This window comes from Malania oleifera, chromosome 11 (assembly GCF_029873635.1).
Source record: "Malania oleifera isolate guangnan ecotype guangnan chromosome 11, ASM2987363v1, whole genome shotgun sequence".
Taxonomy (NCBI): Eukaryota; Viridiplantae; Streptophyta; class Magnoliopsida; order Santalales; family Ximeniaceae; genus Malania; species Malania oleifera.
Window position 1 is genome coordinate 41161798 of NC_080427.1, and position 13682 is coordinate 41175479.

Genomic DNA, 13682 nt, shown 5'->3' on the forward strand with positions numbered 1-13682 from the left:
TCCTAGCCAAGGCCAACCACGTGACAACCTTTATTAAGAAGAGTGTAGTTTGCAAGATAAATACGCGATCTAGACATAACTTTTTTCCTCTTCCTCTCTAGTTTTACTCATTTTTTCAGAGTAACCTTCTAACTTAAGCATAAGAGAGATCCTCAAAAGCCACAAAAACCTTCCTAGAACTACATCCATTTTCTAGATGTTGAAGTAATTAGAAAGTTTAATCATCATCCATCAAATGAGTCATTAAAGTGACAGATTATTATTATAAATTATGTTCTGCAGACAACTTCAACTTCACTTTTGAGTGACTATCATAGGCATGTAAAGGGGGGCAGATTTGGAATGGGAGAGGTATTACCTGAACTCACCCAACTAAGAATGAATAATCTCGTGTACTGACCTAATTAAATCTACCCCAGAGCATTTTGTATATTCCCATTCTCACTTAATCATGGGATTCCCCTTCACCGAGATTTGAATTTGCCTCACTAACTATTAAAAAAACAAATAAAAATTTGAAAAAAAAACAAAAAATGCTTAAGTACGTCTTATATTCTTGAATAAATAACCTATCTTACTCTAATATAATTAAATCATTTGAAAAACTAACCTTGCTAGTAGAACAATATGAAATTTGAATGAAAATTCACATTAAGAAGCCATGAACAATTAAATGAAAATACGAAACACAATTACATGTGAATATGTAAATGTTTGTTTAATTGCATTTCGGTCGAGTTCTCTCATGGGCTTGGGCTCATAAGAGGCCCAATGATGGTTGGGTCTGGGCCCATTTGTAGGAACCCACGGAGAAAGCGATTCACAGTGGGTTTCGGTGAGGGCGCAGAGAGCAAATGGAGAGAGAACCCAAATGGAGGGACGTTAACGCATGATCTCTGTACACTCGATGCTTTGTGTATTGTAGTGGATTCTCTTCTCTGCACGCCGAGTTTTCCCTTCTCTGACCTCAATTTTCTCCTCCCAACTTTATCCCAAAGCTGCTGACTTCCCTCCCCCCCCCTCTCTCTCTCCGCAGACTAGATCTCTGGTAGGAGTACCGTCCATGGCGAAAATGGACACACGACAACACCTCGATCGCGGTCTCAAGCTCGGGACGGCGAGCCCCAATCTCGCCATGAGCTGATCCTCATCATGTTTGCTTCCGAACCCAGCTCTCGATTTGGTCATTTTCTGTGCCTCTTGTTTGTTTTTTGCAAATTGCGCCTTTGTTTTTTCTTCAGTAAATTGTAATTGCAGAAACCCTGATCATTGGTTAAGTCATATGGCGACCTGGGTGGGCTGGGAATGTGCATGTATCTGTCTTACTTAGGGTTTTGATTCGTAAAGTTACGAGCTTTATGACCTGGGTTAGAGCTTAGAAACGCCTTTTTGGGTAGTAGTCAGTTTTTTTAATCTTTTTTCCTGTGTTTTAAACATCTGGGTTTGTTTGATTTATTATGGGTGACGAGACTCCTGGGACGATGAATCTCGATTTGAACCTGGGACCTCTGTTTCCGCCGCCCTCGCCCAGTCGTGAACTGGGTTCTGGTTCAGGTCTGCTATTGGGTGAACCGGCGAACTTGGCTGATTGGGTTGAGGAACAACCTGTTCGCAGAAGAATAACGGAAGCTGTGAGGCCGGGGACTCGGCAGCGGTGGCGGTGGCAACAGGTCCAGATACCCCCTGAAACTAGGAACATTTCAATGGAATTGATTGGAAATTCGGGGGGTGATGGGAGTGGGTCACAGACTGGTGAGGGTAGTGCTGCTGCCGAGGAAAGGGTGGACGTGCCGACCAAAACATGTGAACATGATAATGGGGACATGGGAGATGAGGCGTTGGGGAAAACAGAAGATGTGGAAAAGGGTTGCAGCAATGAGGGGAGCTTTTTTGACTGTAATATTTGTTTGGACTTGGCTTGGGATCCTGTTTTAACTTGTTGCGGGCACTTGTTTTGTTGGCCATGTCTTTATCGATGGCTTCATATTCATTCGGATGCCAAGGAATGTCCGGTGTGCAAAGGAGAAGTGACTGATAAAAGTGTGACTCCAATTTTTGGCCGTGGAAACAATTCCCGTGAACCAGAAGAGGATTTTTGTCTTAAGATCCCTCCTAGGCCCCAGGCAAGGCGAGTTGAGAGTTTAAGACAAAACATCCAAAGGAATTCATTTAGTTTTTCGATGGAGGAAATGTTTCGGCGCCTTGGAAGTAGATTTGATTTGACCCGGGATTTGATCCAGTCTCAGGATGCTGATGGTGCCCGTGACATGCCTGAAAGAACTAGTTCTTTGCTTAATCGAATTCTGACTTCACGTGGAATGCGCAGAGAGCAGAGTGCGGTTGTGCCTCCTGATGATGTTGTGGATTTGACCCCGAGCAGCATAACTAATCTCGAAGGGGAGGATAACCGCCAGCTTACAAGCCTGCAGATACTTCGGAGAGCACACACACATAGGGCTGCTGCATTTTCTTCCCTTTCATCTGCACTAAGTTCTGCTGAAAGGTTGGTTGAGGCATACTTCAGAAGCCATCCTGTGGGAAGGAATCAAGAACAGCCTCCACCTGTTGAAGATAGAGATTCTTTCTCTAGCATTGGTGCTGTAATACATTCAGGGAGTCAAACAATGGATACGGCCATTGAGATAGATTCAACTGTTGCCCTTTCCACTTCATCTTCTAGAAGAAGATATGACGCTTCAAGGACTTCAGATGTGGACAGTGGAGATTCTCGTGCACCTAGAAGGAGAAGAATGAATTGAATTGAGTTTCTATTGGACTCTCACTTATGGAGTCTCTTCAGAGTTATATATTTTCAACACCTGCGTGAGTGCCAATTACTGTTATGTAGCTTATTTTCTTTTAAAAGTTTTCTGCAGAGTATTCAACTTTTGATAACAATGGTAACTGCTTTGAGACGATTATAAAATCTTTTTTAAAGATTTGCTGCTTGTTGTATGTGGGTTGCAACAATACCGTACTGTTACGTTCCATGTTTCCATTTGTATTGGCTAATCAAATTTGTAGTAAAGCAAATCAAGTGGCTAATTTATTAATATTTCTTGTACATGACCTTGCAGATTTAATTTATTTGTAGAATTTGCTTCACTGGTCTGCTTGTTGCTTGTTCTGTTTAATATGTTCTCTTTGTATTGTCACCCAAATCACTAAAGTGTAGAGCAAAAGCAGCAGATATTACATTTTGTTAGAGGGCATGAGTTGTTGGAGAGCTATGTGTATTGTGCATATATATACAAATAGAAAACAAGAATTATATTATAGAATGTAAAATAATAATAATAATAATAATAATAATAATTATAATAATAATTCTGTAGAGCACTACATTCATTATCCCCAATGAGAAAAGAAAAAGCTATTGAGAATTTTTAGCACAGCTGACATTGGCCTCCCTAAGGTTTGTCAAAAACATGCTGCCCTCCCAACTGCCCTCCCAAATGCCCTCAACAGTGATCTTAATTTCTTAGGGACACTTATAATCCTTCCATTAGTTCATCTTCAAGTAACCAAATTGCGAAATACACATCTTACTTGAGGTTTGCCAAAAAGATATAGATGCCCCTTGGTGTTTCAAAATTTTCATAGATCTCTTTAAACATATGGTTTTTAAAGACACTAGTATCTTCATCGCTAGTTCACCATTAAGTAGCCGAACAGAATTTGAATTATACATCAAAAAAGAAAAAAAATGATAGGTTTTCCCTGTCATGTCCTTGACAACTGACACTTCTATGGTTAAAGTGATGACACCTAATTAGTCATTCTTGGAGTGTTATAGCTCTCCCTCCCTTCTTCTCTCTATATCGAAAAAGAAAATGTTTCTAGATCTGGATCCAAACTGCTAAAATATCGATGTCGTACAACAGATTTGGATCCATATAGGTTTTCTATGGAATCTCTCCGGAGTTAATATTCCTAACACCCACATAAGTGCTAATTGCCATTTTGTAGCTTATTTTAAAAAAAAAAAAATTCTGCTAAGCATTCAACTTGGCAAGATCACTAACTGCTTTGAGATGATTTAAAGATTTTCTGCTTGTTTTATGTGATTTGCAAGACTACCGTACTGTAAGCTTCTGTCATCTGTGATTTCAATTTGTATGGCAAACTAATTTTAGTAAAGCAAGTGGCCAATTTATTAATATCCCTTGTATATATCCTTGCAGGTTTAATGTATTTGTATCTATTTGCTTCCAACATTCTTCTTGTTCTGTTTAATGTGTTTTGTTTGTAAGTTTGCAGCAATTGTCACCCAAATCACTAGAGTGTAGAGCAAAAGCAGCAGATTTTACATTTTTTTAGAGAGCATGAACTTTTAGAGAGCTATTTTCATCGTGCATATATATATGAAAAGCATGAGTTATATTGTAGAATGTAAATTTAATCATGATAATAATATTAGTAATAGTAATTCTGCGGAGCACTGCATTCATTATTCTTCATAAGCAAAGTAAAACTTATCGAGAATTTTTAGCGCAAATGACACTGGCCTCCCCTAAGGTTTGTCAAAAACATATAAACGTCCCAAATGGCCTTGGCATTGGTCGAAGGACACTAATACTCTCTCCATTAGTTTACCTTTAAGCAACCAAATAGTGAAAGACACAAACCTTCTGGTTTGCCAAAAGATGCAGATGCCCCTTTATGTTTCAAAATTTTTATAGATCCCTATGAACACCTGGTTTAAAGATGCTAATATCTTCATTGCTTGTTCACCATAAGCAGCCAAAAGGAATATGAATTACGCATCAAAAAAGAAAAAAAAAAAAATGACAGGTTTGCCGTGTCGTTTCCTTGACAGCTGATATTATTATGGTTGAAAAGAAGAAACCTAATTAGGCTTTTTTGCAGTGTTATAGCTCTCCCTCCCTCCCTCTCTATACCGGGGGGGAAAAAATATTTCTAGACCCAGGACATATATGTCAAATGCCTTAAATAATGAAGCCATACAACAGATCTGGATCCAAAGGCAGTGTAACATTTAAGGAATGATCAACTAGTGTTGGATGTATGTAAGAGCCTTTTGAATCACAAGGGATGAATCTTGTCGGATGAACTATTTGTTTCAGGTCCAACAATGCTTACTTTTGTGGAGAAGATGACTTCTAATAATGGCCTCAAACAATTTTTCAAGGGGCATTCTCTTGAACAAAAATAACTAGTCCATAACCTGTTCGTAATTTATTCATAACATGCTCATAACCTATTTGTAGACCGCAGTAAGTCCATTTTTATCTTCAAATTACTTAATCTGTTAATAACCTGTTTATGCAAATTATACTGCATAAATCACAAAGGTCTAATGCTAGTGGATGAAATGATAAATGTGTCAAGAGCACAAAAATGTAAAATTGTCAATTGTTTTTATTTTGTGATAAAAAAAAAAGGGCAGCCTGGTGCACAAAGCTCCCGCGTATGCAGGGTCCGGGGAAAGGGCGGACCACAATGGATCTATAGTACGCAGCCTTACCTTGCATTTTTGCAAGAGGCTGTTTTATTTGGCTATTTTTATTTCGAAAAGGCTATTTTTATTTCGAAAATAACTTATCTGTTCATAACTTGTTTATGCAACTGCTTTATCCAAATGTGTTCATTCAATCACAAGCAATTTTTGTGGATGAACAAACAATAAATGTGCAGTAGTCAAAGGCGTTCTTAGGTGCAAGGCCCACTGAGGCGACGAGGCTTGTGCCTCATAGGGGTTGAGGCAAGGCGGCCTTTAAGAGGTGCACTGAGGCGAGTGAAGGCGCGCCTCACTTATGTTCACCTTATACTTTGTTTCTTCCCTCTCCTTTAATCTCAACCATCTGTGTTTTCTTCCTTTGTTCTTTATTTTTTGCTGTTTTATGGAATTGCTGCACTTTTTTCCTGACATGTATACAGCTGCTCTCAGGCTTCTTTCTTCGTTTCTGATTCTTCTTCTTCTGGCCTGTTGTGCTGCTCTCAGTCAAAGCCATAAACCTTTTTTTTTTTTTTTTGAAATTTTTGCTCTGCTGCTGCTTCTTCTTCTTCTTCTGCTTCTTCACTGCTCTGCTGTTCTGTGCCACCTCATTAATGTTCTACCCCCTTTTTTGCAGTTTTATTTGAAAAATGAGCTGTCCCCCCCCCCCCCCCCCCCCGGGGCGCCCCTTGAAGCATTTCTTTTTCTCTGCATTTCTGCTTCTGCGATCTGGAATTTCTGGCATTCAGTCAGAGTTACACCGCTGCTGCTTTGCTTATATATATATATAAAATTTCCCTGCTGCTTATTGCTGTTTCTATTTTATGGAACTTATGGCATGAAATCACATATTATTGAAAATTTGTGTTATATTATTCATTTTTATGTCCTAGTATTGAGTGTTTTGATATTTTAAAATTCAAATATTAGTACTAATGTGCTTACAATCAAGAATCCGTTATGTAGGGTATTTTACAAACAATTTTAATAAATGCGCGCTTTTTCAATGCGTTATTCTAATTTCATTTGGTTACTTGATGATGAGCTAATGGTAACGGTATTAGTGTCCATAAATGTTCTAGAAGGTCTGTGAGATTTTTGAAATGTTAGGTTTGATTCTTGCCATTTCGATAAATTGCATGGAGGTAAGTGCGCTAAAGTGGTTTATTAAAAAAAAAACTAAAAAAGAAATGTTAGGAGAGGTTTGTGTCTTTTTGGCAATGCTAATCCAAATGTGTTACATTCAATCACAAGTTCTAATAGTGGATGAACTAACAATAAATGTGCCAAGTTTGTTTTTTGAGAATCTTAGGAAAGGTTTATGACTTTTTGGCAAACCTTAAAGGGAGGATTAGTTAGGTTGCAAACGAATCAAGCTACTCATGAGCAGTTTGGAAGCTCGACTTGGTAAGAGCTCATTTAGTATCATTCATTATATAGACGAGCAATTCTCTAGCCCAATTTTGTGGCTTGTTTAGTAAATGAGCGGGCTTGAACATGAATGGGCTTGGATCATGAGTGGCTCGATTATAGGTTTGTTTTCAACTTGTTTATTATGCTTGGATTGGAATCATTTATGGGCTAGTTTAATAAGGTTGAATTAGGCTTGATAAAATATAGTGAGCTTAAAAATAAGGACTGTTTGTGCATAGATTAGCTCAAACTCCATAATATGAATTTAGTGATAAGGCTGATTGTCAAGGCTAATAGGCTAGTTTAATGGGGCAAAAAAACTTATAAGGGGATATTAGTAAGAGCTACCTTTCACCTTCTAACAAAACCCCTTCTCTCTCAAAATGAGAGGTTTCAAAAGATCCAAATCGTTAGTGAGCACCTCAATAGCATTGGTTTGTTAAAGGCTCCTGAGCTTCATTTGCATGATAAACAAGCTTGAGCAAGTATATTAAAGCTTATCTGTGCTCTGCTTGAGCTCAAGCTTGAAGAAAAATTTAATGAGCAAGCTTGAGTAAGGCAAAGCTCGGCTTGGCTCAGCTTGTTTGCAGCCCTAGGATTAGTGCCTTGCTTGACGATGAACTAATTATAATGGGCTACAAGCGTCCCCAAAACCAAATGTTGAGGGTTGTCTATGGAATTTTTGAGACGTAAAGAGTGTGCTTGTTGTTCTGATAAATTGCATAGAGGACTTGGTGCTTAAAGTGCTGAAGTACTCTTTTTTGTATCCAAAAAAGGGCTTTGTTACATTTGGCCCAAAAGGGTGGAGCTTTCATTTAATATATGGTACTCAACATATTATGAGGACATCTGAAGGGGGGTTTTCTTGCGAGTTCAGTTGAAGACAGGTAGAGAGGAGGTTGAGGAAGATTATTTAGTCTTAAGAGTTTCTAGATTGACAAGTATTGTAGTCATTTTGGCAGAGAAGATGAATTCATAGGTTTATTGTTGTAATATGATAACTATGCCATAAGTCCTACTAGTTGGGGTTGGCTACATGAAACCTATTCTGCCATTTAGTGCAATCTGGAGCAATCTCATTTGACAATTTGAGGGCTGTCAAATCCTTACTCATTATCTTAGTCCAAGTTATTCTAGGTCTGCACTCACTCTTCAACCGCTACTTACATTAACTCACTCCTCACCAATGCGTCATTTGGCCTAGTTTGCAAGTGCTCAAACCATCTTAACCATTATCTTCTATCGGTGCTATGCTTTACTTGCTAAGAATTTGTTCATTCCTTCATTTATCTTTAAAAGTTATACCACTCAAAACACATTTTCATTTTCGTAATTTTACTTTTTGGATATGTTTATTAGTTGCTCAACATTTTTCTGCATGTATTTTAGTCTTATAGCCAACCTATAGAATTTTTATTTTAATTTTAAGGCTATTCTATCACACACACACATGCCCAAAGTGCTTCTTCTGTTTACCTAACATGCTTTAACTTTATTTGTTCCATTTTATTATTGTAATACGTAAAATGTAAATTTCAATTTTGGTATCAAGACAAGGATTGGTTGCAATTTCAAGAGTTATTACACTGATAAGGATTGCGGTTATTTTGGTGGAGAAGATGAATTCACATAATTTTTTAATCTTAATGCCAATATTGCAAAATTCATTTCCCAGATTGGCTAAAATAGTGGTTATTTGGCAGAGAAGATGAATTCACAAACTTCTTTTTTAAATATTGATACCCAAATTATAAAATTCAATCTATGGTTCTGGGACAAGGATCATGGTTATTTTGGTGGGGAAAATGAAATAGCAGGACTGTATTTTTAATCCTAATTTGTGAATTGTGAAATTTAATTAGTGGTGTCATGACAAATCTATGCTAAAGTCACCATTTTGTGCTTGGAGCAGCAGAATGGCAACCCAATGAGGAGAATCTTGTTACTCAGGTTGTCATTAAGTGTGTGCTTAGTAAATCTGCTGGTCCATCAAACCTAGGAAAATCTTTAGTTGTTAAACTCAGTCTTCAGCAATTTCGCGTTCTGTTCTGTTCTCCTGGAGATTGATATCGAAGTATTGAACTATGTATGTTGGAGGACTTTGTCAGTAACACATGCTTTATCAGCATTGTACTGTATCCTTTGTCATTATTTTGAAAGTACTCTAGCAAAAAATGTTTGCTTGAATTTGTCTATTCTTAAATGTCATAGATAAGCTGCAGGGAGAATACAAACTTAGAAAGAGATATTGAAAGTAGCTCAATCTTTTTACCAAATGGACGTAGAAAAGGTTGTTGTTCTTGTTTCAAATTTACTGTTCTTATAAGTTAGAACTTTGTAAAATTTTAAAATTAACTATACATGTACTATACCTACAACATGGTGTAAGCACTTTGATCATTAAGATTGAATGAGCTTGTGTGTTCCTTATTTTTCATTCTGATCATATTACTGAAATTTTGTTTTTTCTGTTCACCACTCTTGAAAGATCCCAGCCTGAATTTGAACTATGAGTAGTTGGTTTAGAAAATCTGGATGTCTTTCATTCATTCATTTTCTTTTTTTTTCATTTTTTATATTTTTGTTATTACATTTATGATCTGGATGCTTTTTGTCACCATTGTAAATTTTTTCAAAACTGGGATCAACATATATAATGCAAATTGGATTAACAAATTGATGTCTAAATTTGTGCATGCAAGAGTGATTTTTATAAGAGGGCAAGCCACGATCAAATAGTAATGCTGTTGCACCCAAACTCTGTTCACGTGTTCAAGTCATGGAAATGGCCTCTCCAAATGTGGAGGCAAGCTGGTCATGCTGTCCTCATTCCCTGATGTGGTGTAGAGTCCTTCTATGCTAGGGTTGCATCTTTTTTCTTTTGACAAGGGAAGAAAAGAGGAGGGGGGGGGGGGGGGAGCAGTTCTAAAATCAACTTAGAATTTCTTAGTGTCATTGGTTTTCTGACCTTTGATTCTCTCTGATGGCCCTTTTGCTTCAGTGATTTCCATCTACTTTGCTTTCACAACGTATTATTTCAGTCAACAGTTACTCTCTTGGTCTCTCTTCTTGTACGTGGATGATTGATTATGTGACATCTGATTATATGATTGCTATAATTTGTCTACTATTCGTACTTCTATCTACAATTACTTTCTTGGTGTCTCATGTCTCTTGTCTTCTACTTGGATGATCCGATTGTATGACTGCTATAGAGTTGCTAGTTGCTAGGGATGTCTGATTCCTAGTGATTTGTTTAGATTTGTGATGTGCAGAGTCAAGAGATCATGTATGGTGGTGTGAAGATTAATGCAGTTGGAGACCTCTGTGTTTACCATATGTGCTGGCATAATTTAGGATAATTGGATTCAATTATGTAATTTTCAGCATTTAGGGATTTGTGGTTGTGTTTCATTAATTAAGGATTGTCTATTATTCCCTAAATTTTTAGCTTTAGGAGAATAGCCTATACAAAGGCTTAGGTCTGTACAACTAGGGACAGATCTGAATATTGAGACTGAAGCCCTAGATTGAGTCTTGGTTTTTGGTTTTCTCTTTTCTCTTTGTTTTCCCCATTCATCTTCTGTTACCTCCTGGTGTTTTCTTGATTTCTATCATACTCTAGCTGCTTCTCTGCTGCCAACGGTTCTGCCTCACGTAGTGTAAGAAAAATTGAAAATTGAAAATTGGACCGGAATCAAAACATTTTTCATTTTGGTTCAGTTTTTTGGTTATGAGTTTTCAGTTTCAGTTCTCTTATTTTTTAAAAAAGGGTATTTATGTTGAAAACCCAACTGGAGAAAAGAATTAATTATTTTTTTACAAATAATGTTAACTTATAATAATACATCAATTCATTATGATTTATAATTTTTCTTTATTACTTCTGTTTAATTTAATCAAACCACATCAAAATGGGAATGCTGGGGGGTATTGGGGGTGGGGTGGGTGTCTATAAATTTTAACTCCCCTTCCCCCCTAACAAATAGTAAAAGAACACTTCAAAGTCTCCCAGTGGATTTTGATGCATGGCCTTCTCTGGCAATGGGCCTTACAAAGTAAGATTGGCCTTTCTTTTTGGGCCTAAATTTTCGCTATTAAGTCTTTTGGGATCCAAACTTAACCTTAGTCTCAATGATGCACTATTAAATTTTAACAACTCATTTCTTTGAGGTTCTAAGAAACCTCCTTCATGGGAGAACAGGAGTGAAGGGAGAATTCCTCTCCTTCTGCCAGCTCTACTTTTGATTAATCTTTTTGATTTGACCTCCATTCTTTTCCCACATTTAGCCCAAGGGGGGATTGCCAGATTCTTAAAATAGAAGAGTTAATAGAGTATTTTTTGATTTAAGGTGAATGGATCTAGTTATTGTTGTCATGACCATTTAACTCCTCTCGACTCATACTTCTTCCTGCTATAATTCTTCTCATTGTCTAATCCATACTTGACTTTGCTCTACCTGCCACTCCTACAAAGGGGATTTAATTAGCCCTCTCTACAATATTGTCTAATTCCTAGTATGAACCATGAGTTAGGTTTTCGGGGGTTGATGAAGGGAGGGGGGTGTTAGTGGACTTGAAGGAAGGAAAGTGGGCAGTTTGCAAGTCAGTAGTCGCAGATCAGAATCATCAGATGTCAAATTATATGGTACTGTGGTACAAACGTACCACATTCTCTTTAGTAAGACTTGTGGCTAAGGGATTTACAGACATTTGGAGCTGACTGTTTGAGACCTTTTAATAAGTATTTTGGGGTGCTACTTCCCTTTCTTGTTATATTGTATATGACTAGTAGGTGTTGCATAGGGAAATTGTGTTGCCGCTAAATATTTACAGACATAAAGAGATGACTTTCTGGAAAATATTTTCTTGTAGAAAAAATAAACACCATCAGGTTTATCGGGTAACTATCTTCTCTTGCAATTGAAATTTACCATTACATCTATTGAAGCCAAGTATGCCTTTCTTTATCAAGGCTCTGAAAATACGTGAATATTAAAGAGCAATATGGGATGTTTTTTCCCCATTTAACGGGAAGACTTGTTGTTTAAGAAAGTTTTATAAACAACATGCCATGTAGTCTGTATGAATTTAGCTTGAGAAATTTAGTATAACTATAAAGAATTATGTGCATAAGGAAGTTCGACTGATTATACCTCATTGATCAAGCATGCCCAGGGGAAAGTTGGACTATTATTTATAGCCATAAGGCTCCCCACTTCGTGAGGGTAAGGGGAGGGTTGCACACAGTTGGACTAATTATTTGCAAGATGAAATTGTAGATGCCAATCAATGATATACTAGCCTTGGGTATATTGGTTCTTTGTGGGATCGAGGTTGTTAGAAACTTAGGTCCAATAAAGGCATGCCATTAATTTGTGCACCAGGGAATTAGAAAGCTTCAAAACCTTATTGGTAAATGATTATGGAGGTTTTGTTTGGAAGTGAATTCCCTATTGCACAAGGTGACTAAAAGTAAATATGGGCTCCATCGAAATGGTTGGGAGACTAGAGGAAGTGGTATCATCTGTCATGCTTTCCCCTGGAAGTTCATGTACCAGGTAGCGTGTCAACTATTTCCCTTCACATCTTTCAAAATGAGCAATGAGATCAGAGCCCCTTTTTGGGTGGATGCCAGGGTAGGTAAGGTTTCTTTGGAGCTGAAGGCACCTCGGTTGTTCAAACTTTTTTCACATCACAGTGCACCTATTTGCTCACTCTTTTCTTCCTGAGAGGGTATTCTTTGTGGGATTTCCACTTATGTATTTCAATGAAAGGGAGGTTTGTCTTCTGTGTTGGACCATCATTCTTTCCAATGGAGTTGATGAGAGGGATTGGGAGGGTGACTCCTTGGGGTTGTTCTCCTCTGAATCATTTTTCTCACATCTCCTAAAAGCCCCTTCCCTTCTTTCCCTTGGGAGCCAAAGCATTTGGAGGGCTAAAGACACCTTAAAGATTTTACATTTTCTTTTGTACCTACCTATGCTTGATGTGTGGCGAATCCAACAAAACAAACAGCATATGTTTCTTCATTGCATGGTGGCATCATACCTTTGGAATGCTCCCTTTTTTTGTATCCCAAAGAAGCATGTGTGGTCCCTTGGAATTTGAGATATCTCTTGCTCACAAGCTAGAGGGGTCCTGGTGCAAGTAGAGAAAGGGTCGCATGCTATGGATAGGGACAGTTTGCATGATCATTTTGGACTTTGGCTTGAGAGGAATGCAAGAACTTTACAGGGCGTTGAACTTGTCCACAATCTTTCTGTATTTTGTGCTCGTTAGTAATAAAATATTTCTCTTACTCAGAATTAATAAATAAATAAAGGCATGGTATATGATCTAATCTTTTGAAGGATGCTTTTGTGCTAGTTTTTTGGTTAGTTGACACACTAATGATGCAAATCATTGCTGGTTGGGAATATCTTACGCTTATTGGTGGAAGAAATTTGTGTGTGCTGAAGATATCTTATTTGATAATTGTTTGCACTTCTATCAAAAGAATTGCATGTTCATTTTTTTTACTTGAAATTTTCATGCCTTTGTTGTCTTTCCATATGGTTATACCAGATTGGAGTCCTTTTCTGCAAATTAGGCAATTGCTATGACCAATATTTAATTCACTTGTAAATGATTTACTCTTGGTGGGGTATGTGACTACTGATGTAAGAAACGGCCGGTGGTAGTGCAGAATTTGATTTTTTATTTTTAATAAGAGTATATTTAAGAAAGAAGACAGGTAAAGAAAATAAGGAAGGTAAGTCATAATCCTCAAAAACAGAATGAAGGGTGTTGATGCAGAAATTGGCCTGGG

At 37.5% G+C, this 13682-nt stretch overlaps 1 protein-coding gene across 1 annotated transcript; it reads left to right on the forward strand.

Annotated features, from left to right (window-relative positions):
• Window positions 1-796: 796 nt before the first annotated feature.
• LOC131167998 (uncharacterized) lies at window positions 797-6468 on the forward strand. The gene is made up of 2 exons (XM_058127121.1): window positions 797-2823; window positions 6096-6468. Exon 1 carries the CDS (start codon window positions 1458-1460, stop codon window positions 2757-2759), a length of 1302 nt encoding a protein of 433 aa, XP_057983104.1. The 5' UTR covers window positions 797-1457; the 3' UTR covers window positions 2760-2823; window positions 6096-6468.
• The last annotated feature ends 7214 nt before the right edge of the window (window positions 6469-13682 follow it).

Coding starts and splice junctions, on each gene's coding strand:
- LOC131167998 (XM_058127121.1), top strand. CDS start 1,458: ATGGGTGACGAGACTCCTGGGACGATGAATCTCGATTTGAACCTGGGA.